Here is a 24,549-nt window from a genome sequence, read left to right on the forward strand (position 1 = left end):
GAAAGGCCTCAAAGGCCCTGGCCTTGGGTGGCTGCTGGCCAAGGGGCACCTGGACATGAAGGAGGGGCAACTACATTTGAAACAGGGGGGTGAACATGTGAAAAAGGAAGCTGATGTTCAAGGGAGCTGTTCATGAAAGAAAGGGGCTGCTGCACATAAATGATACACATGGAAGAGGGGGCTGCACATGGAATGGGAGGGGGCTGCGGAACAAAAAAAAGGAGTCTCAACATACTTGCCTAGGGGCACAAAATGTATTAATATGGCCTTAATAATTAATGTGTTTATATACTGGTACATCACTAACTATAGATGCTAAGGCTCTTATATAATTAACTTCTAATTCTGAGTTTTCTCCTAGATGATAATGTTTCATCTTCTCTTTAAAACGACTGTTTATCGCTTTGCAACTGAAAAAGTGCCAAAAAGTAGTAGAAAGAGTATTGTAAAAAATATTTTGAGTACGGTATTTTCTTGCTTGTTGGTGGCTTAACCACATAACGACCGCCTAACGCCGATAGGCGGTGGCTAGTCGTTTGTGGTTTTACATGGAAACGGCCGCTCGTTCGAGTGGCTGTTCCATGTCAGTTCACGGAGGGTGTCTCCGTGAACCGCCTGCGAGCCTTCGATCGCGGCTCGCATGCTAAATGTAAACACGCGTGGGAAGAAATCCCCGGTGTTTACATCATACAGTGCTGCTGCGCAGCAGCGCCGTAAAGAAGACCGGCGATCCTAGGCCTCTAATTGGCCGGGGATCCCCAACATCTGATAGGCTGAAGCCTATTAGAGGCGGCGCAGGACGGATCATCGTCCTGTGCCGCCCACAGAGAGGAGGGGAGGGAGGGTAAGAGAGGGAGGCTGGGAATCGCTGCGGAGGACCCCCCCCCCCGCTAAACACATACAGCCGGTGGCGATCAGACCCCCCCCAGCAGGACATCCCCCTAGTGGGGATAAAAGGGGGGAAGTCTGATCGCCCTGCGTGCCTGCTGATCTGTGCTGTGGGCTGGAGAGCCCACGCAGCACAGATAACCAAAAAACAGCCTGGTCCTTAAGTGGTTTATTGACAAGATATGAAAATATTAGCTAGGAGAAAACTCAGGAGAAAATGTGAATTGAATAGGGGGTCTATGAATGCTGTCTTCTTCTCACGGTAACCTGGTGTCTTGTTTACACAGTGTGGCACACCTGGCAGGACAACTTGTTCAGGTTTTACATGATCGCCAATCGGAGCTGAACATTGACCAAAAGGATATACTATGTGTCAAGATCGCTGGCCTCTGCCATGACTTGGGTAATTTATTTAGTATTTATATAGCGCCGACATATTACACAATGCTGTACAGAGTATATTGTCTTGTCACTAACTGTCCCTCAGAGGGGCTCACAATCTAGTCCCTACCATAGTCTGTATGTAGTATGTGTAGTGTATGTATCATAGTCTAGGGCCAATTTAGGGGGAAGCCAATTAACTTTTCTGTACGTTTTTGGGATGTGGGAGGAAACCTGACTTAGATTCGAACTGAGTCCCTACACTAGAGTAGCTTACAATCTATTGGATATTTTTTAAGGCATACCTGCTCACTCACCAATGTCCACTATGACCAGAAACCATTTGATAGAAGTGAGAATACACCTCCGTTAACCCTTAAAGCATAATTTAAGTGACATGTGACATTGGGGTCGATTCACTGTTGCAAATAACCCTGGCTTTTGCAACAATACTGCGGCAGCCACACCATCACGTGCAGCCTCCAGGAATGGTGTCAGTAGATGCCACGGAAGAAGACAGTTGCACCATTGGAACCTTAGGATGGTAAGTGTAACCTTGCCCTCTTCTTCAAGGCAACCTCTGGGTGCCCTTCTGTGCTGGGCTGGCATCTCTGGGTACACTAAGTGGAAGGCTCTTTGAAGTCTTGCTGCTTATAAGTTTTTGGTGGTTCCCAAGAATTTTATTCAGGGCCAAAACCCTTCCACTTAATCAGATATTGGCTAGTACCAGCTCGGCATCTGGCATCCAGTATTTATATCCTAAAGGGATATCAACAAAAAAGCAAAACATTGCTCTGACGTATTTGTGGAAAACATTTATTAGTGCATCTATCAGTGCCCTGCTGATCTTGGCAGAATAAGCCCGAGGTCTGCCATCCAAACCTTTTTAAGCCCCAAATTCTTCTTCTCCATATACAACAACAGAGGAAGGAGGTTCTGAAGATTGGACAGGAAAATAAAGTGAAGCCACCCCCTCCAAGCAAGATACATGAAACCAGTGATTATCATAATCATCTAATTAGGATTATGGGAAATTGTGCGTAATATTTTCACAATTACGCCTATAGGTAATTAAAATTTGTAAATTCAGTTGATTTTGTATTGTCATTCGTAATTTTGCATACAATTTTGTGTCATTTTCACATAATTTCATGCAGAATTTAGCACTGAATAGCAAACCCTCATACATGCAAGGAGAATAGTGGGTATAAGTCAAAAAAATAATTTTCCCAAAAACTTTGTAGTTTTGGAGAAAAAAATACAAAGAAAAAATAGTTTTTAACCCATTCACGTTCCGTCGTTTTCACGTGAGAAATGTTCACCTCCCATTCATTAGCCTATAACTTTATCACTACTTATCACAATGAACTGATCTATATCTTGTTTTTTTCCGCCACCAATTAGGCTTTCTTTGGGGGGTATATTTTGCTAAGAGCCACTTTACTGTAAATGCATTTTAACAGGAAGAATAAGAAAAAAACGGAAAAAATCATTTTTTCGCCGTTTTCAGCCTCTATAGTTTTAAAATAATACATGCCTCCATAATTAAAACTCACGTATTGTATTTGCCCATATGTCCCGGTTATTACACCGTTAAAATTATGTCCCTATCACAATGTATGGCGACAATATTTTATTTGGAAATAAAGGTGCATTTTTTCCATTTTGCATCTATCACTATTTACAAGTTTAAAATAAAAAAAAAATATAGAAATATTTCATCTTTACATTGATATTTAAAAAGTTTAGACCCTTAGGTAAATATTTACATTTTTTTTATTTTTTTTATTGTAATGTTTTTTTTTTTTATAGTAAACATTTTATTTGGGTAGTTTTGGGAGGGTGGGAGGTAAACAATAGATTTATAATGTAAATGTGTGTTAATTTGTATTTATTTTTACTTTCAGTTGTAGTATTACTTTTTGGCCACAAGATGGCGGCCATGAGTTTGTTTACATGACGTCACTCTAAGCGTAACACACGCTTAAAGTGACGCATCGGGGAGGGAACAGCCAGAAAAAGCACAGCTTCCGAGAGAAGCTGTCGCTTTTTCAGCGGGGGAGAGGAATCAGTGATCGGGCACCATAGCCCGATACATTGATTCCGTGGCTACCGAATCCGCGGCCGGGAGTGCGCGTGCACGCGCGCGATCGGCCGCGGGAGCGCGCATGGTTCCTGGACGTAGTTTCTACGTCCAGGAACCAAAATAGGTTAAACTAAAAAAAAATACATTTTAAAAACTATTTTTCTTTTTATTGTTTTTTAATTAATAATCCTGAATATTTGTATAGAACTTTTTTCCTGTTGGACTCAAAGCGCTCAAGAGCTGCAGCCACTAACGGTGCACTCAAGGGGCCACCCAGCATTGTTAGGGTGTCTTGCATTGAACTCCTTACTACATAGGTACTGACTCTAGCCAGGATTCAAACTCAGGTCTCCCAGTACACTATGCAGTCACTGCTGTACACACTTCAGCCACTTGTACCCACTCTTCTCATTAACATATGTAGCAGTTTTGGTGGCAATAGCACGTATGGGGGCTTTGCTATTAACTGTTAAAGTTGGCACAAAATTATGCAAAAATATGAAATATTACAATTACATACAAAATTAATGACCATTTTGCACAAAATTTTGCATTACGATTACGAAGTGTATTTGCGAATTACAATGCGTAATTACACATAGGCATAATTTCTAGTAGCTAGCTCCTACTTAAAAGTCACTGGATTAATTTCCTGGCAAACAGAAAAATGACCAATGAAGTTCTAAAAATGGCTTTTTAGTTTTATAGACTATATGTTTAACTTGCACTTTGTCTTCAATGTCTCCCCAATTGATACCACCTTGAAGGTTCTCAGGACAATGCTCAGCTTCTTCAGTTGACTTTGCGTGTTATAGCCTCAAACCCACCGATATATGGGCCATTATAGTTTTAAAATCATACATGATATCATAATTAAAACCCACACATTGTATTTGCCCATTTGTCCCGGTTATTGCAATGTTTAAAATATTAGTACAATGTATGGCACAAATATTTTATTTGGAAATAAAGGTGCATTTTATCAGTTTTACATCCGTCACTATTTACAAGCCCATAGTTTAAACATAACAGTAATATAATCTCTTGAGATACTTATTAAAAAAAATTCAGTCCCTAACGTAACTATTTATGTATTTTTTTCAATTTGTAATTTTTTTTAATGCAAAAAACCCCCAAACAAACATAGTACGGTAGCTATGTCCTTGCAAGGGGAAGAGGGAATTTGCAGGGACATAGTTACATAGTCTCGGGGGAGAGGAAGTAGTTAAAGGACAACTGAAGTGAGAATTATATGAAGGCTACCATATTTATTACCTTTTAAACAATAGCAATTGCCTGGCATCTTTCATGCATCAGTAGTGTCTGAATCACCCACCTTAAATAGGCATGCAGCTAATCCAGTCAGACTTCAGCCAAACATCTGATCTCCATGGGTCGAAGGCTAAAAGTATTAGAGGCAGAGGATACGCTGGATAGCCAGGCAATTGCATTGTTTAAAAGGAAATAAACATGGTAGCCTTCATAGCCCTTTCACTTCAGGGTTTAAGGGATTACTGTTTCATGTGCTTGATGTTTTTTTTTTATTCTATTTCAGGCCATGGACCATTTTCGCATATGTTTGATAACAACTTTATGGCAGATAGAAATTTTAAGGTCTGTATTGTAAGACTTGTGCTTGAATTACCTGGCATGTACATTGGTCCTAATCCTAAAATTTGTAAAGCACTTTTCTCCCATTGGACTCAAAGCACTCAGGAGCTGCAGCCCCTAGGGTGTTCTTAATGGGCCACCCTGCAGTGTTAGGTCTTACCCAAGGACTTCTTACTGAATAGGTACTGACCCTAACCAGGATTTAAACCCTGGTCTCCCATGTCAAAGGCAGTGCTCTTATCTAGTACACTATCCAGCCACACTACACACATCTTTCCTCCCTGGAGGGTTGTTCCACTCACAGGGGGAGGTTGAGAAGCACTCACTGACTTCTCTCATGTGTTGAGAGTTTCAGCTGTAAGATCTGCCTGCAGTATTTCCTTGTTCAGATCATTTTTACCTTGGCATATTTGGTGCTTCCTCTCATGTTGGGGTGCTAGTATGTCACTTGCCACTGGGCAGGCCTATGCATATGACCGTCATCACATTGTGCCACAAGATCATATTAAGTCTCATATCTGCAGTGCGAAGCGTTACAACCTAAGTTTACTACAGGTCTTAAAGCTCTGTGTATTTGACCATTTCAGCCCATGGGTTGTTTTCACCTTAAGGGCTTGATTCACAAAGCCGTGATAAAACAAATATCACACCTTATCAACGTTAACACACCTTATCAGAGTAGCATAGCGAGCGCTATGAACCTGCTGCGGTTCAGGGCAGGACAATGCCATTGCCAATTAGCAGGCATAAGTTGTAGCGCTCGCTATTGCTGCTCTGATAAGCCATGTTAACTTTGATAAGGTGTAATATCTTTGATAAGATGTGCTATCTTTGATAAGGTGTGATATTTGTTTCATCATGGTGTCAAGAACCGGCCCCACGGCAAGCCTGAAGAGATGGTTCCCGACTGGGGGTTTGACCAGATCGAGAGGGAAAGCAGCCTTATTCAAGCTAACACAAGGCTGTCTCCCTCAACTACACTTCACTGCCACCACTAGCACCTGCTAGACACTTCAACAATTCCCACTCTGCTATCGAGTGGCCCGCACTCAGTCCAGCGTTTTCGTATTTGGGTCAGCTGCGCGCTTAGGCCAAAATACTGAAACGCCAAACACACAATGCAATCACGCGGTGGCAAGGCACAATCCCAGCAGTACAATCAGGCACTGAACTGGTAATACAAATTACAGTGCAGTCTCTCTCTAGGACTCTGAGCTCCGTTAGTACATCAGAAGTCAGGCTTATTAAATAAATATTTAATATTCCAAAAAGTGGAACAGTGCAGAAACCACTATAGTCCTAGCGTCTTGCTACCTCCGGGGAACTACAAGTTGTGAGTGTCCTCTGCTGACTTTTATAGCAAGCAGCGTATCCCGAGGGTACATGTCCAGTTATAATTTAATTTCCTCAGAGGGTTTTCACAGATCCCTTGTAATATCCTTGCTGACTGTGATATGCAAATGTCAAAGGTTTCCCCTTTGAACCTGCCTAGACTCAGACAGTCTGAGTGTATATTGGGGACAACGGGTGGCTGTTTACATATACACAGAGTTCAAAGCAATGCAGACACATCAGACCACAAATGGCTGGTACTTAGCAGCTTCCTTCATATTAGTAGGCTGTAGTGTCTGTCCAGAGGAAACAAAATGCAAATGTTATGTACACTGCCATATAGAAAATCAACTTAGCAGCTTCCTTCAGCCAGGTGACAATTATTTCTAAAGCCAGACGGCTTCTAACAGAGGCGTTCACACATATGTGATAGTGCACAGCAGACATAAAATGAAAAAAATTGGCTTCTGTATTATATACACTATCACAAACAGCTGCAATATTATCACACCTCCCCTTTTCAAAATGGCACAGGGCTGATGATTCCCACGAATCGTCTTGCCAGCGCCTACACTGATGGTTCTGCTTGACAGGACAGTCCATCAGCATTCCCATGATTGCTCCCCTTCCTATGTTGAATGGTGAAGTTATATTGCTGGAGAACTAAGCTCCATCTCAGCAATTTGCTATTGTCACCAGAAACCTGATGTAACCAACTAAGAGGGTTGTGGTCGGTGACTACTGTGAATACACGACTGTAGAGATAGTGCTGCAGCTTTTGTAGGGCCCATACAATCGCCAAGCACTCCTTCTCTATGGTGGCATAAGCTACCTCCAGCTTCCGACTTAAATACAGCAGCTTGGTTTACCTGGCTTAACACAGCACCTAGGCCATAGGCTGAAGCCTCCGTCTGGACCACAAACTGTCGGCTGAAGTCTGGCGCTTGCAATACTGGAGGGCTGGCTAGGGCCATCTTCAGAGCTGTGAATGACTGTTCACATTCTGGCATCCAGAGGATCTGCCTGGGCAGCTTCTTTATTGTGAGGTCTGTCAAGGGCTTGACAAGGGCACTGTAGTTGGGGACAAACTTTCTGTAGTACCCAGCAGTTCCTAAGAAGGACTGTATCTGTTTCTCTATTTGGGGGGTGGGCCAGGATACAATGGCATCTACCTTCCCAGTATCTGGATGAAGCTCTCCCCCCCACCACATGTCCCAGGTACTGTACCTGCATCATACCTATCTGACATTTGTTAGGCTTGACTGTTAGTCCCGCTGCAGTGATTTGTCCCAGGACCTGTGACAGCTGCGCTAAGTGGTCTTCCCAGTTGGCACTAAACACGGAAATGTCATCTAGGTAGGCGACAGCGCAGTGTTCCAATCCTTCTAGGAGACCATTTACAACCCTTTGAAAGGTGGCTGGGGCATTTTTCATCCCAAAAGGCATGACATTGAACTCAAAAAGACCAGAGGGAGTGATAAAGGCAGATCTCTCCTGTGCCTCAGCCGGGACCAACCAGTATCCTCTACTTAAATCTACAATTGTTAGATATTGCGCACCGGCTAGCTTATCTAACAATTCGTCCAACCTCTGCATTGGGTATGCATCTGAAGCAGTTATCGAATTTAGTTTTCGATAATCTACACAGAACTGGGTGGTCTGGTCCCATTTGGGTACTAGCACTACAGGTGATGCCCATGCCCTGTGCGACCGTTGGATCACCCCTAGTGACATTTCCTCAATCTCCTCGCTGATGTTAGCCTGAACCTCAAGGGAGACTCTATACGCTGACTGCTGAACTGGCTTGTGGTTTCCAGTATCAACATGGTGTACAACCAAGCTGGTCAGACCAGGGCGGGCTGTAAAGCTGTAAAGCTACCACGGTAGAGGGTCAGCACATCAGAAAGCCCAGCCTCCTGCTCTGCTGTCAACTCCGGGTTGATCTGCACCTCGGTAACAGAGTCGGTCTCCTGGGTGACAGCCAGGATGTCAACCAGGGCCTCTGCTTCACCGTCCAGTAGTAAACTGCAGACAGGGAGAGCGCAAGCGGTTCTATCATGATGTTCCTTTAACATATTTACATGGTATGTTTTCAGCTGCTTACCTTGGTCGTCCAGCGCTACCACATATGTCACATCACTGTGTGAGGTGGTATCGCTTAATGATGGCTTGCTTAATCGCCTCAAAGTCTGCTTCTTCCTCCTGTGGAAGACTCACAAATGCCTATAGGGCCTTGCCTCTCAGCCCTGGTGTGAGATATCTTGCCCACTGCTCGCGGGGCACCCCATACTGACGACAAGTCCTTTCAAACCCCTGTAGGAAAGTGTCTATATCAGAGTCCTTGTCCATAGTGGGGAACTTATCCAGGGGGATTCTGTGGACTCACTCACCCTCGCGTTCTACGGGTGCAGCAGACCTATTCTGCTGCTGAAGTTTAGCCAGCTCCAGCTGGTGTCACCATTCAGCTCGTTCCCTCTCTGCTTGTCGATGTTCCAGGATCAGCTTTAGGCGCAGTTCTGGATCAGCCAAGCCCAGTAGCTGTAGTTCAGTTTCCAGAGATGTCATCTACGTGTTCGGCGGATCATCCAGGACATCGTCTCCACTCGCATCCTGTGGCCGGAGCGATTCATCCTCTGATGTGTTGCAAGCTGCATCTGCTGGCGTTGGAGCACCAGCTTGCTCTGCCTCATCATACTCCTGGAGGGCACAAACTAACTGCTCCTTCGTCTGGCCTCTCGCCGTATCGATGCCTCTGTGCTCACATAGGTTAAGAAGCATATCTCTGCTTTGTCTTGCATAGCTGGTTGATTTCTGAGGGGGAGGAGAAGCAAAATGCCAGGTGTGTACCTTTGTGAAAAAAAAAAGTATATAGATTCTGCACTGAGTAGACTTCTGTAGGCTAGTTGCTTCTAACAGCTTCCAGCCCTTAGTACACAGGATAGGGAGCTAAACTGCGCACTAAGGTACTAAGCGTTCCCACCACACTGCCGCCGATACTGTAAATGTCAAGAACGGCAAGCCTGCAGAGATGGTTCCTGACTGGAGGTTTGCCCAGATCGAGAGGGAAAGCAGCCTTATTCAAGCTAACACAAGGCTGTCTCCCTCAACTACACTTCACTGCCACCACTAGCACCTGCTAGACACTTCAACAATTCCCACTCTGCTGTCGATTGGCCCGCACTCAGTCCAGCGTTTTCGTATTTGGGTCAGCTGCACGCTTAGGCCAAAATACTGGAACGCTACACACACAATGCAATCACACGGTAGCAAGGCACAATTCCAGCAGGACAATCAGGCACTGAACTAGTAACACAAATTACACTGCAGTCTCTCTCTAGGACTCCATGCTCCGTTACTACATCAGAATAGAGCTTGTGAACGTTCGCAAACGGCCATAGACTTCTATTGGGAGGCGAACTTGAAAAATTAAAAAAAATTATGCTGGCCAGAAAAGTGATGGAAAAGATGTTTCAAGGCATCTAACACCTGGAGGGAGACATGGTTGACTGGGATAGACATCAAAAGTCCCGGAAAAAAAATTGGTTTTCACACAAAGCAGTGTTTTAAAGGCATAAATCCCATTCAATGTACTGTATGTGTATACATCAATCAGTAAGTGTAATCCTCCCTTCCTTGTCTTCCAGGGATTTGTAGGCTGCCAAAAGCACACTTACATACCTTGGCCAGGAATTGAACCCAGGTCAACTGCGTGGAGGGCAGCTATGCTCACAACTATACTACCGACACTACAGTCTGAAGCCAGCCTAGCTGGCCTGGGAAGGATGAAAAGCTAGGTGGCCATGCAACCATTCCTGCTAACCTAAAGCTTACTTGTGTCTTACAACACATTGGCTTAAGACTTTACCAAATCCAATGCTCCAATATGGGGAAGCTTCTCTGTTTGCGGTTTTTCTGTTGTGGGGTGCTATATAAGGAAGAACAAGGAGCAAACTAACAAGCCTACAACAGCCTAACTAAGCTTTCCCTAGCAGAGTCTGTCAGCAGCTGTCACTTAACTACTTCCCGACCGCCGTATAGACAAATGGCGGCCGGGAAGTGGACGCCGCAAGGACCGCCGTATTGACAAAATGCGGCGGTCCTTGTATGGGCATGGGCGGAGCGATCGCGTCATCTGTGACGCGATCCTCTGCTTCCGCCTGGTGCCGCTCACCCGCCGCAACATCCCGCCGGCCATACGGAAGCGCCGGCGGGATGTTAACCCGACGATCGCCGCTACAAAGTGTATAATACACTTTGTAATGTTTACAAAGTGTATTATACAGGCTGCCTCCTGCCCTGGTGGTCCCAATGTCCGAGGGACCACCAGGGCAGGCTGCAGCCACCCTAGTCTGCACCAAGCACACTGATTTCTCCCCCCCCCTGCCCCAGATCGCCCACAGCACCCATAAGACCCCCCCCCCCTGCCCACCCCCCAGACCCCTGTTTGCACCCAATCACCCCCCTAATCACCCATCAATCACTCCCTGTCACTATCTGTCAACGCTATTTTTTTTTATCCCCCCCCCTGCCCCCTGCTCCCTCCTGATCACCCCCCCACCCCTCAGATTCTCCCCAGACCCCCCCCCCCCCCCATGTACTGTATGCATCTATCCCCCCTGATCACCTGTCAATCACCTGTCAATCACCCGTCAATCACCCCCTGTCACTGCCACCCATCAATCAGCCCCTAACCTGCCCCTTGCGGGCAATCTGATCACCCCCCACACCAATAGATCACCCGCAGATCCGACGTCAAATCACCACCCAAATCCATTGTTTACATCTATTCTCTCCTCTAAACACCCACTAATTACCCATCAATCACCCATCAATCACCCCCTATCACCACCTGTCACTTTTACCTATCAGGTCAGACCCTAATCTGCCCCTTGCGGGCACCCAATCACCCGCCCACACGCTCAGATTGCCCTCTGACCCCCCCCTTATCAATTCACCAGTGCATTAATTACATCTGTTCTTCCCTGTAATAACCCACTGATCACCTGTCAATCACCTGCCAATCACCTATCACCCATCAATCACCCCCTGTCACCCCCTGTCACTGCCACCCATCAATCAGCCCCTAACCTGCCCCTTGCGGGCAATCTGATCACCCACCCACACCATTAGATCGCCCGCAAACCCGCCGTCAGATTACCTCCCAAATGTATTGTTTACATCTGTTATCTTCTCTAAACACCCACTAATTACCCATCAATCACCCATCAATCACCCCCTATCACCACCTGTCACTGTTACCTATCAGATCAGACCCTAATCTGCCCCTTGCGGGCACCCAATCACCCGCCCACACGCTCAGATTGCCCTCAGACCCCCCCCCTTATCAATTCGCCAGTGCATTAATTACATCTGTCCTTCCCTGTAATAACCCACTGATCACCTGCCAATCACCTATCACCCATCAATCACCCCCTGTCACTGCCACCCAACAATCAGGCCCTAACCTGCCCCTTGCGGGCAATCTGATCACCCACCCACACCAATAGATCGCCCGCAGATCCGACATCAGATCACCACCCAAGCGCAGCATTTACATCTATTCTCTCCTCTAAACACCCACTAATTACCCATCAATCACCCCCTATCACCACCTGTCACTCTTACTAATCAGATCAGACCCTAATCTGCCCCTTTGCGGGCACCCAATCACCCGCCTACACGCTCAGATTGCCCTCAGACCCCCCCTTATCAATTCGCCAGGGCATTATTTACATCTGTCCTTCCCTGTAATAACCCACTGATCACCTGTCAATCACCTGTCAATCACCCATCAATCACCCCCTGTCACTGCCACCCATCAATCACCCCCTGTCACTGCCACCCATCAATCAGCCCCTAACCTGCCCCTTGCGGGCAAACTGATCACCCACCCACACCAATAGATCGCCCGCAGATCCGACATCAGATCACCACCCAAGCGCAGTGTTTCCATCTATTCTCTCCTCTAAACACCCACTAATTACCCATCAATCACCCATCGATCACCCCCTATCACCACCTGTCACTGTTACCCATCAGATCAGACCCTAATCTGCCCCTTGCGGGCACCCAATCACCCGCCTACACGCTCAGATTGCCCTCAGACCCCCCCCTTATCAATTCGCCAGTGCAATATTTACATCTGTTCTCCCCTGTAATAACCCACTGATTACCTGTCAATCACCTATCAATCACCCATCAATCACCCCCTGTCACTGCCACCCATCAATCACCCCCTGTCACTGCCACCCATCAATCACCCCCTGTCACTGCCACCCATCAATCACCCGCTGTCACTGCCACCCATCAATCAGCCTCTAACCTGCCCCTTGCGGGCAATCTGATCACCCACCCACACCAATAGATCGCCCGCAGATCCGACGTCCGATCACCTCCCAAGTGCAGTGTTTACATCTGTTCTCTACCCTAAACACCCACTAATTACCCATCAATCACCCCCTGTCACTGCTACCTATCAGATTAGACCCCTATCTGCCCCTAGGGCACTCAATCACCCGCCCACACCCTCAGAATGCCCTCAGACCCCAGCCCTGATCACCCCGCCAGTGCATTGCTTGCATCTATTCCCCCCTCTAATCACACCTTGAGACACCCATCAATCACCTCCTGTCACCCCTTAGCACACCTACCCATCAGATCAGGCCCTAATTTGCCCCGTGTGGGCTCCTGATCACTCGGCCAAACCCTCAGATCCCCCTCAGACCCCCTTCCGATCACCTCCCCAGTGCATTGATTGCATCTATTTTCCCCTCTAACCACCCCCTGAGACACCCATCAATCACCTCCTGTCACCCCCCTAGCACTCCTATCCATCAGATCAGGCCCAATACAACCTGTCATCTAAAAAGCCACCCTGCTTATGACCGGTTCCACAAAATTCGCCCCCTCATAGACCACCTGTCATCAAAATTTGCAGATGCTTATACCCCTGAACAGTCATTTTGAGACATTTGGTTTCCAGACTACTCACGGTTTTGGGCCCGTAAAATGCCAGGGCGGTATAGGAACCCCACAAGTGACCCCATTTTAGAAAAAAAGACACCCCAAGGTATTCTGTTAGGTGTATGACGAGTTCATAGAAGATTTTATTTTTTGTCAAAAGTTAGCGGAAATTGATTTTTATTGGTTTTTTTTCACAAAGTGTCATTTTTCACTAACTTGTGACAAAAAATAAAATCTTCTATGAACTCGCCATACACCTAACGGAATACCTTGGGGTGTCTTCTTTCTAAAATGGGGTCACTTGTGGGGTTCCTATACTGCCCTGGCATTTTAGGGGCCCTAAACCGCGAGGAGTAGTCTAGAAAACAAATGCCTCAAAATGACCTGTGAATAGGACGTTGGGCCCCTTAGCGCACCTAGGCTGCAAAAAAGTGTCACACATGTGGTACCGCCGTACTCAGGAAAAGTAGTATAATGTGTTTTGGGGTGTATTTTTACACATACCCATGCTGGGTGGGAGAAATTTCTATGTAAATGGACAATTGTGTGTAAAAAAAATCAAACAATTGTCATTTACAGAGATATTTCTCCCACTTAGCATGGGTATGTGTAAAAATACACCCCAAAACACATTATACTACTTTTCCTGAGTACGGCGGTACCACATGTGTGGCACTTTTTTAAACCCTAAGTACGCTAAGGGGCCCAAAGTCCAATGAGTACCTTTAGGATTTCACAGGTCATTTTGCAACATTTGGTTTCAAGACTACTCCTCACGGTTTAGGGCCCCTAAAATGCCAGGGCAGTATAGGAACCCCACAAATGACCCCATTGTAGAAAGAAGACACCCAAAGGTATTCCGTTAGGAGTATGGTGAGTTCATAGAAGATTTTATTTTTTGTCACAAGTTAGCGGAAAATGACACTTTGTGAAAAAAACAATTAAAATCAATTTCCGCTAACTTGTGACAAAAAAAAAAAAACTTCTATGAACTCACCATACTCCTAACGGAATACCTTGGGGTGTCTTCTTTCTAAAATGGGGTCATTAGTGGGGTTCCTATACTGCCCTGGCATTTTAGGGGCCCTAAACCGTGAGGAGTAGTCTTGAAACAGAAATGACCTGTGAAATCCTAAAGGTACTCATTGGACTTTGGGCCCTTTAGTGCAGTTAGGGTGCAAAAAAGTGCCACACATGTGGTATTGCCGTACTCGGGAGAAGTAGTACAATGTGTTTTGGGGTGTATTTTTACACATACCCATGCTGGGTGGGAGAAATACCTCTGTAAATGACAATCTTTTGATTTTTTTACACACAATTGTCCATTTACAGAGTTATTTCTCCCACCCAGCATGGGTATGTGTAAAAATACACCCCAAAACACATTGTACTACTTCTCCCGAGTACGGCAATACCACATGTGTGACACTTTTTTGCACCCTAACTGCGCTAAAGGGCCCAAAGTCCAATGAGTACCTTTAGGATTTCACAGGTCATTTTGAGAAATTTCGTTTCAAGACTACTCCTCACGGTTTAGGGCCCCTAAAATGCCAGGGCAGTATAGGAACCCCACAAATGACCCCATTTTAGAAAGAAGACACCCCAAGGTATTCCGTTAGGAGTATAGCGAGTTCATAGAAGATTTTATTTTTTGTCACAAGTTAGCGGAAATTGATTTTAATAGTTTTTTTTCACAAAGTGTCATTTTCCGCTAACTTGTGACAAAAAATAAAATCTTCTATGAACTCACCATACTCCTAACGGAATACCTTGGGGTGTCTTCTTTCTAAAATGGGGTCATTTGTGGGGTTCCTATACTGCCCTGGCATTTTAGGGGCCCTAAACCGTGAGGAGTAGTCTTGAAACGAAATTTCTCAAAATGACCTGTGAAATCCTAAAGGTACTCATTGGACTTTGGGCCCTTTAGCGCAGTTAGGGTGCAAAAAAGTGTCACACATGTGGTATCGCCGTACTCAGGAGAAGTAGTATAATGTGTTTTGGGGTGTATTTTTACACATACCCATGCTGAGTGGGAGAAAGATCTCTGTAAATGGACAATTGTGTGTAAAAAAAATTAACAAATTGTCATTTACAGAGATATTTCTCCCACCCAGCATGGGTATGTGTAAAAATACACCCCAAAACACATTATACTACTTCTTCTGAGTACGGCAATACCACATGTGTGGCACTTTTTTGCAGCCTAACTGCGCTAAGGGGTCCAAAGTCCAATGAACACCTTTAGGCTTTACAGGGGTGCTTACAATTTAGCACCCCCCAAAATGTCAGGACAGTAAACACACCCCACAAATGACCCCATTTTGGAAAGTAGACCCTTCAAGGTATTCAGAGAGGGGCATGGTGAGTCCGTGGCTGATTTCATTTTTTTTTGTCGCAAGTTAGAAGAAATGGAAACTTTTTTTTTTTGTCACAAAGTGACATTTTCCGCTTACTTGTGACAAAAAATAATATCTTCTATGAACTCACTATGCCTCTCAGTGAATACTTTGGGATGTCTTCTTTCCAAAATGGGGTCATTTGGGGGGTATTTATACTATCCTGGAATTCTAGCCCCTCATGAAACATGACAGGGGGTCAGAAAAGTCATAGATGCTTGAAAATGGGAAAATTCACTTTTTGCACCATAGTTTGTAAACGCTATAACTTTTACCCAAACCAATAAATATACACTGAATGGGTTTTTTTTTATCCAAAACATGTTTGTCCACATTTTTCGCGCTGCATGTATACAGAAATTTTACTTTATTTGAAAACTGTCAGCACAGAAAGTTAAAAAAATCATTTTTTTGCTAAAATTCATGTCTTTTTTGATGAATATAATAAAAAGTAAAAATCGCAGGAGCAATCAAATAGCACCAAAAGAAAGCTTTATTAGTGACAAGAAAAGGAGCCAAAATTCATTTAGGTGGTAGGTTGTATGAGCGAGCAATAAACCGTGAAAGCTGCAGTGGTCTGAATGGAAAAAAAGTGGCCGGTCCTTAAGGGGTAGAAAGCCCTAGGTCCTCAAGTGGTTAACTAATTACTGTAGGCAGACGAGTGAGTAAAACAGCCAGAGAACCTTGCCTTTTATGAGGGGGGGTAGGGCTCCAGCAGTGAGTGTAGTCTGATTGCTGACTGTGATGTAGAGGGTCAAAGTTGTCTCTAATGGAGCATTATGGGGGCGAACCGAACTTACGCAAAAAGTGAAACAGTGCAGAAAGGAATATATACAAAAGCAAAGTAAAAATACAAGGACACACAACAAGACGGGAATCAAACGTTACCAGCATGAAGGTCTGAACTTGGGTTTACGGGAGGACGCAGCTGGTCAGAAACCAGGATAGTCCTAACGTCTTGCTACCTCTGGGGAACTACAAGTTGTGAATGTCCTCTGCTGACTTTTATAGCAAGCAGAGTATTCCTTAGAGGGTTTTCACAGATCCCTTGTAATATCCTTGTGGGCTATGATATGCAAATGTCAAAGGTTTCCCCTTTGAACCTTCCTAGACTCAGACAGTCTGAGTGTATATTAGGGACAAGAGGTGGTTGTTTACATATACACAGAGTTCAAAGCAATGCAGACACATCAGACCACAAATGGATGCTACTTAGCAGCTTCCTTCATCTTAGCAGGCTGTAGTGTCTGTCCAGAGGAAACGGAATGCAAATGTACTGTACACTGCCATACAGAATAGCAAATTAGCAGCTTCCTTCAGCCAGGTGACAATTATTTCCAAAGCCAGATGGCTTCTAACAGACATACATATTTGTGATAGTGCACAGCAGACTTAAAAATGAAACAAATATGGCTTCTGTATTATACACACTATTACAAACAGCTGCAATATTTTCACACATGGCTTTGTGAATCAAGCCCTATGGACAAGAGGAATTTTCACATTTCAGCACTTCTCCCTTTCATTCCCCAATATCTTTATCACTACTTATCACAATGAAATGATCTATACCTTGTTTTTTTTCACCACCAATTAGGCTTTCTTTGCGTGGTACATTTTGCTAAGAATTATTTTAATCTAAATGCATTTTAAGAGGAAAAATAAAAAAAAAATGAAAAAATATTTATTTCTCAGTTTTTCTGCCATTATAGTTTTAAAATATTACATGGTACTGTAATTAAAACCCACACGTTTTATTTGCCCATTTGTCCTGGTTATTGCAATGTTTAAACTACTGTATATCCCTAGTAAAATGTTTGGTGACAATATTTTATTTGGAAATAAAGGTGCTTTCTTTCAGTTTTACATCCACCACTAATTACAAGCCCATAATTTAATAATAAATACCCTCTTGACATACATAATAAAACATTTTTAGTTCTGAAGTCTGTAGGTGTAATATTACTATTTGGCCACAAGATGTCCTTGCGCATTATTTCCTATTAACATACAATAAGTACGCTAAATATAGGAAGTAATGCGTAGCTGTATTACTTTGGAAGTGAAGCAGGCATCTCATTGATGCCTGCGATCACAGGGGCCTAGAGGGGAGATGAATGGATGGGAATGTAGGTGTAATTTTACTATTTGGCCACAAGATGTCGTTGCGCATTATTTCCTATTAGCATACAATAAGCATGCTAAATAGTAAGTAATGCAAGGCTGTATTACTTTGGAAGTGACGCAGGCATCTCATTGATGCCTGCGATCATGGGGGCCTAGCGGTGAGATGAATGAATGGCAACAAAGTTCCCATTTATTCATCTAATGATTGACGGTGGGAGCGGCAAAAATTGAGAATGATCACTATTTCTGACTGACTTCTGTCCCCTGCCCCCAATCCCCCCCCGACAAAGGGGGCCATCACGATCGCAGGCTTCTGCCCACACGATCGCGTGCACAGCCTCGCAGACTGCATGGACGTGAGACTCATGTCCATGCGGCTACAGCATGATGATTCTATTTACCGTATACACTCGCATACAAGCCAAATTTTTGAACCCCCAAAAAGGGGGCCAAAAGTTGGGGGGTCGGCTTGTATGCGAGTCTTGGTGGTTCGTTGCCCCCCGCTCTCCCTGCGGCTGCTGCTGCTGCTATTACCTGGCCAGCCAGCAGCCGCTTCCTCTAATCTGCGTTCCCCTCTTCATGCATATACGGCAAGTGTTTCACAGCAGCGCACCCGGCGCTGCTGCTGTGACGAGGCAGGAAAGAGCGGTTCCCCTGGTAACGGCGATACAAATCGCCGCTACAGGAAGCCGCGCTCTTTCAAGCCTACTGCCTCATCACAGCAGCAGCGCCGGGCGCTCTGCTGTGAAACACTTGCCGTATATGCATGAAGAGGGGAACGCGGATTAGAGTAAGCGGCTGCTGGCTGACCAGGTAATAACAGCGGCCACGGGTGGAGCGGGGGGGAGGGGCGCTATTCTAACTATACTGGGGCACTACCTACCAATACTGGGCACTATACTAGCTATACTGGACACTACCTACCTTTACTGGGCACTATACTAGCTATACTGGACACTACCTACCTATACTGGGCACTATACTAGCTATACTGGGGCACTATACTAGCTATACTTGGCACTATACTAGCTATACTGGGCACTCTACTAGCTATACTGTGCACTTTACTAGCTATACTGGACACTACCTACCTATACTGGGCACTATACTAGCTATACGGGGCACTATACTGGCTATACTGGGCACTATACTAGCTATACTGGGCACTATACTAGCTATACTGGGCACTTTACTAGCTATACTGGGCACTATACTAGCTATACTGGGCACTATACTAGCTATACTGTGCACTTTACTAGCTATACTGGGCACTAACTAGCTGTACTGGGCACTATACTAGCTATACTGGGCACAATACTAGTTATACTGGGACACACTGGGGGGGATCACCCGGCCTGCACCAATCCAGCATTTCCTACCCCCGGCTTATATGAGGGTCAATCATTTTTTCCTGGTTTTTCGGGTAAAAGTTGGGGGGTCGGCTTATATGCGGGTCAGCTTATATGCGAGTATATACGGTATTTGATATGACTCAGCTCATATGCTTATTCGTTTTTAATATATTATATCTTACCATCAAAACAACTTCCGGTATATGGCAATAATTGTAATCTGATTGTATTTCTTTCTGTCTTTTATCTTTTGTATGCAATTTATTATCATTGCTTTTTGCAGTAAGATTACACTATAATTCAGACTTATGGCCTGTGTTTGCTCCCAATATTTTAGGGAAGAGCTCCATTAACGTATATGTTGATTAATGACATAATGCTGTATATGATATTTAAACAGTTTATTCTCTAGTTATGAGCATGTTTCTTGTGTTATTTTAAAGGACACCTGAAGTGAGAGGGATTTGTTGTAGGCTACCCTATTTATTTCCTTTGAACCAATATCAGTTTCCCTCCATTTTTTTATGCATCAGTAGTGTCTGAATCTCACACCTAAAACAAGCATGCTGCAAATCCAGTCAAACTTCAGTCAGAAACACTTGATCTGCTGCATGCTTGTTTGGGGTCTATGACTAAAAGTATTAGAGGCAGATGATCAGCAGAACAGCCAGGCAATTTGCATTGTTTAAAAGGAAAAAAATATGTCAGCCTCCATATCCCTATCACTGTAGGTGTCCTTTAACAAACTTGCTATTGATCTGAAGAAGCAGTCTCTGTACCACAAAACGCGTTGTCTTGTGCTATCCTTAATACAATTTGAACCTCAATTGGTTGTCTTCTTAAAGGCAAGACAAGCACTTACCTTCCTTTTATCTCCTTTTGGGTGCCTCAACTAGTTGTTCGTGTTCTTTTGTTTATAATTCAGACACATATAGTGTAGAATGAGTTAAGGTGCTTACACACGTCGGATTTTTCCAACTGTCCGGATGTTTGGAGGTCTGATAAGACTGGTTTTGACTGATCCGCTTGGCGGATCGGTCAAATCCAGTCTTATCAGCCGAGCGACCGACGTGTGTATGTACCCTTACACTTGCTTGTTTTTTTGTTTTTTTTTATCAGATTTTAGCGTAGATTACAGCAGAGAGATTACATACAGAGAAGTGAGAGGATAATAAGACTCCGCTGTAGTGACTGACAGGCCCTCCCAAGGTGGCTACGTCATGTTGCTCAGCGCTAGCAGCAGGGTCCTACAGGGGTCGGTACTGGGTCTATTACTCTTCAATTTATTTACTGATGACCAAGTTTGTGAAATAGAAAATAACTAGCCGACCCGCGGCGTAGCATACGCCGCATAAGGGGGTAGAGGGCAGGAAGGGGGTATTGGGCACAGCGGCGGGGAGGGCGGTCGGACCCCCCCTCACCTGGGTCCCTCATGTGTGCTCCCCCTCCAGCTTAAGCTTAGCAGGAACCCCCCCCCCACCTGTGTCCGTCATGTGCGCTCCCCCTCCAGCTTAAGCACAGTAGCAGCCGCCACTATTAGTAAAAGGCAGCGGGCAGGGATGCCTCACCTCTTCCGTGTTCCAGCGTGTGTTCCACTGTTGTCACTTCCTGCAATGCCACCCACTGTATTGGTGTAATTTGCCTTTTTAAAACAGAAGGAAATCTGCAATAATTCAGTTATAAGTGAACATTTGTGGTTACCCACAATGCACTGCTACTAAATATGCCAATTATTCTGTTTCACCCTTAGTAACCCAAGCAAGCATCCAGATCCACTGGTATATAGCAAGCCTATAGCTTTAAATTGTACACAGCCATATCAAACCCACATGTGACAGCCTGTTTCAGACTTTTGGTCCTCATATGTACATGGCAAGGATTGATATGGCTGTATGAGATAGGGCTTGGACCAGTACAACAGAGTAACCAAGCAGCTCAGGGCGACCCAAACCACTCGGAATGTATAGGGGGATAAAAGGGACCAAAAAGACCTTCTACTAAAAAAATCAAAGCTTGGTGTAATTTGGCTTCTTAAAACAGAAGCAAATCTGCAATAATTCAGCTATAAGTGAACATTTGTGGTTACCCACAATGCACCGCTACTAAATATGCAAATTATTCCTTTTCACCCTTGCTAAGTCAAGCAAGCCTATGGGCCTGATTCACAAAGCAGCGCAAACTGTTTAGCATGGGTGTGCTAAACAGTTAGCACGTGAAGTGCCGTTCGCGGACTTTTGCACGCGCAAAGTGCCGCAATTTGCACGATAGCGGTCTTTTGCGCGCGCAATTTGCCGCGAATCGCAGCACTTTGCGCACGCAAAACTCCGCAATCGTGCAACTCGCGCACGCAAAAGACCGCGACCACGCAAATCGCGGCACTTCACGTGCTAACTGTTTAGCACACCCATGCTAAACAGTTTGCATTGCTTTGCAAATCAGGCCCTATAGCTTTACATTTTACACAGTCATATCAAACCCACATGTGACAGCCTGTTTCAGACTTTCAGTCCTCATCAGTACATGGCAGGGATTGGTATGGCTGTATGAGATAGGGCTTGGACCAGTACAACAGAGTAACCAAGCAGCTCAGGGTGACCCAAACCACTCGGAATGTATAGGGGGAAAAGGGACCAAAAAGCCCTCCTACTAAAAAAGAGCAAAGCTTGGTGTAATTTGCCTTCTTAAAACAGAAGCAAATCTGCAATAATTCAGCTATAAGTGAACATTTGTGGTTACCCACAATGCACCGCTACTAAATATGCAAATTATTCCTTTTCACCCTTGGTAAGTCAAGCAAGCCTATGGGCCTGATTCACAAAGCGGGTGTGCTAAACAGTTAGCACGTGAAGTGCCGTTCGCAGACTTTTGCGCGCGTAAAGTACCGCGATTTGAGCGATCGCACAAATCGCGGCAAATTGCGCATGCAAAAGACCGCATTAATGCGAATCACAGCACTTTGCGCGCACAAAAGTCCACGAACGGCACTTCACGTGCTAACTGTTTAGCACACACCCGTGCTAAACAGTTTGCACTGCTTTGTGAATCAAGCCCTACAGCTTTTTACATTTTACATAGTCATATCAAACCCACATATGACAGGCTGTTTCAGACTTTTGGTCCTCATCAGTACATAGCAGGGATTGATATGGCTGTGTGAGATAGGGCTTGGACCAGTACAACAGAGTAACCAAGCAGCTCAGGGTGACCCAAACAACTAAGAATGTATAGGAGGATAAAAGAGACCAAAAAGCCCTCCTACTAAAAAAATCAAAGCTTGGTGTAATTTTCCTTCTTAAAACAGAAGCAAATCTGTAATAATTCAGCTATAAGTGAACATTTGTGGTTACCCACAATGCACTGCTACTGAATATGCAAATTATCTCTCTTTGCCCTTGGTTTGATATGACACTACTCAGGGGCGTTTCTAGGGTCCTTGGAGATCAGTGGCACCTGTGGGCACCAGGCGGGGAGGTACATGCGGCGCGCGCAGCGCGCCGCGGCAAAAAATGGGCGTGGTCATGCGGTGAGTGGGCGTGGCCATGGGTGGGGCCAAATGTACATGAACTTAGCAGCGGTGTAAGCTACGGATAACGGGCCTGCCCATCGAAATATTGGACGGAGCCCCCTGTCCTTTATTTCGATCATTTACAATCAGTATAGGCATAGATCAAAGATGTATACGCACATACAATTTTGATTGGTCAATCACTGACCCCCAATTTCCCACCCCCGTGCAGTAAGTGGGCCAACAGACAATTAATTTTATGTACAGAGCTAAAATTGGCTAATCAAAATTGTATGTGTGTACCAGGCTTTACAGCTAATACTGTACATACTGAAAGTAGCAGGGATCAGCATACAATACAGCTGGTTTACAATCAATAAAGGCACATAGTAACACCTTACACTGTACACACTGGAGGTAAATCAGCACACAGTGCAAGCACTAGAGAACAGCGTATACTGTACATACTGTAGGCAGCAGAATTCAGCACACTGCAGCTAGCGTGCCAAAAATATGACGATCACGTTGTGCGGCGTGCTTATCGCGCCGCACCAAAAAATGGGTGGGCCATGGACCAGAATATAGGTGTGGTAACGGGTGGAGACAAATTTACATGAACCTAGCAATGGTGGGACATCAGATTAGGACAGTGGTGGCGAACCTTTTGGAGGCCGAGTGCCCAAACTGCAACCCAAAAGTCACTTACCGGTATCTATCGCAAAGTGGCAACAGCAATTTAAACTAAATACTGTACAAACGTTTTAACTCATACATGAACATTATGGAAAATCCAAGTTGAAAATAAACTGTGAAGATAAACAATTTCATCCATCCTACTCCTGAAAAATGTATTCCATTTTTTAGAACCTCCCAGTTTTATTTTCTGTTTTAAAACGCTAAAAAAGTAGGTTTAATGCTATTGTCTCATATGATAAGGATTCAGCTTTTCCCATAGTCTCGCAGTTAGCAATCATGTGACCCCCAACAAGACATATTCAGCAATCATGAGGCCCCCAACAAATCAGGAGGCCCCCAACAAGACAAATTCAGCAATCATGAGGCCTCCAACAAATCATGAGGCCCCCAACAAGACAAATTCAGCAATCATGAGGCCCCCAACAAATCATGAGGCCCCCAACAAGACAAATTCAGCAATCATGAGGCCCCCAACAAATCATAAGGCTCCCAACAAGACACATTCAGCAGTCATGAGGCACATAAATAGACAGCATTTCACATAAATAGGCAGAATGCCCCCTTAATATGGTAGCCCCCCCAAGTTAGGTAGTGAGTGACAGGGACCCCCAGGTTAGCTAGTGAGTGACAGGCGCCTCCAGTTAGGTAGTGAGTGACAGGGACCCCGATAGTGAGTGACAGGGAGCACCTTTAGGTAGTGAGTGAGTGCCAGGGAGCCCCTTTAGGCAGTGAGTGAGTGACAGGAAGCCCCTTTAGGCAGTGAGTGAGTGCCAGGGAGCCCCTTTAGGCAGTGAGTGAGTGACAGGAAGCCCCTTTAGGCAGTGAGTGAGTGACAGGAAGCCCCTTTAGGCAGTGAGTGAGTGACAGGGAGCCCCTTTAGGGAGTGAGTGAGTGACAGGGAGCCCCTTTAGGGAGTGAGTGAGTGACAGGGAGCCCCTTTAGGGAGTGAGTGAGTGACAGGGAGGCCCTTTAGGGAGTGAGTGAGTGACAGGGAGGCCCTTTAGGGAGTGAGTGACAGGGAGGCCCTTTAGGGAGTGAGTGAGTGACAGGGAGGCCCTTTAGGGAGTGAGTGAGTGACAGGGAGGCCCTTTAGGGAGTGAGTGAGTGACAGGGAGGCCCTTTAGGGAGTGAGTGAGTGACAGGGAGGCCCTTTAGGAAGTGAGTGAGTGCCAGGGAGCCCCTTTAGTGAGTGAGTGAGTGCCAGGGAGCCCC

General features: G+C 45.1%; 1 protein-coding gene across 1 annotated transcript in view; it reads left to right on the forward strand.

The window, feature by feature from the left end:
• Positions 1-24,549, forward strand: part of LOC137540944 (deoxynucleoside triphosphate triphosphohydrolase SAMHD1-like) — a 372,279-nt gene that overhangs the window by 173,544 nt on the left and 174,186 nt on the right. The window contains exons 6-7 of the mRNA XM_068262118.1: positions 1,176-1,291; positions 4,911-4,969. Coding sequence (XP_068118219.1) covers positions 1,176-1,291; positions 4,911-4,969 — 175 coding nt within the window. The remainder of the gene's footprint in view (positions 1-1,175; positions 1,292-4,910; positions 4,970-24,549) is intronic.

Source organism: Hyperolius riggenbachi, chromosome 12, assembly GCF_040937935.1.
Source record: "Hyperolius riggenbachi isolate aHypRig1 chromosome 12, aHypRig1.pri, whole genome shotgun sequence".
Lineage (NCBI taxonomy): Eukaryota > Metazoa > Chordata > Amphibia > Anura > Hyperoliidae > Hyperolius > Hyperolius riggenbachi.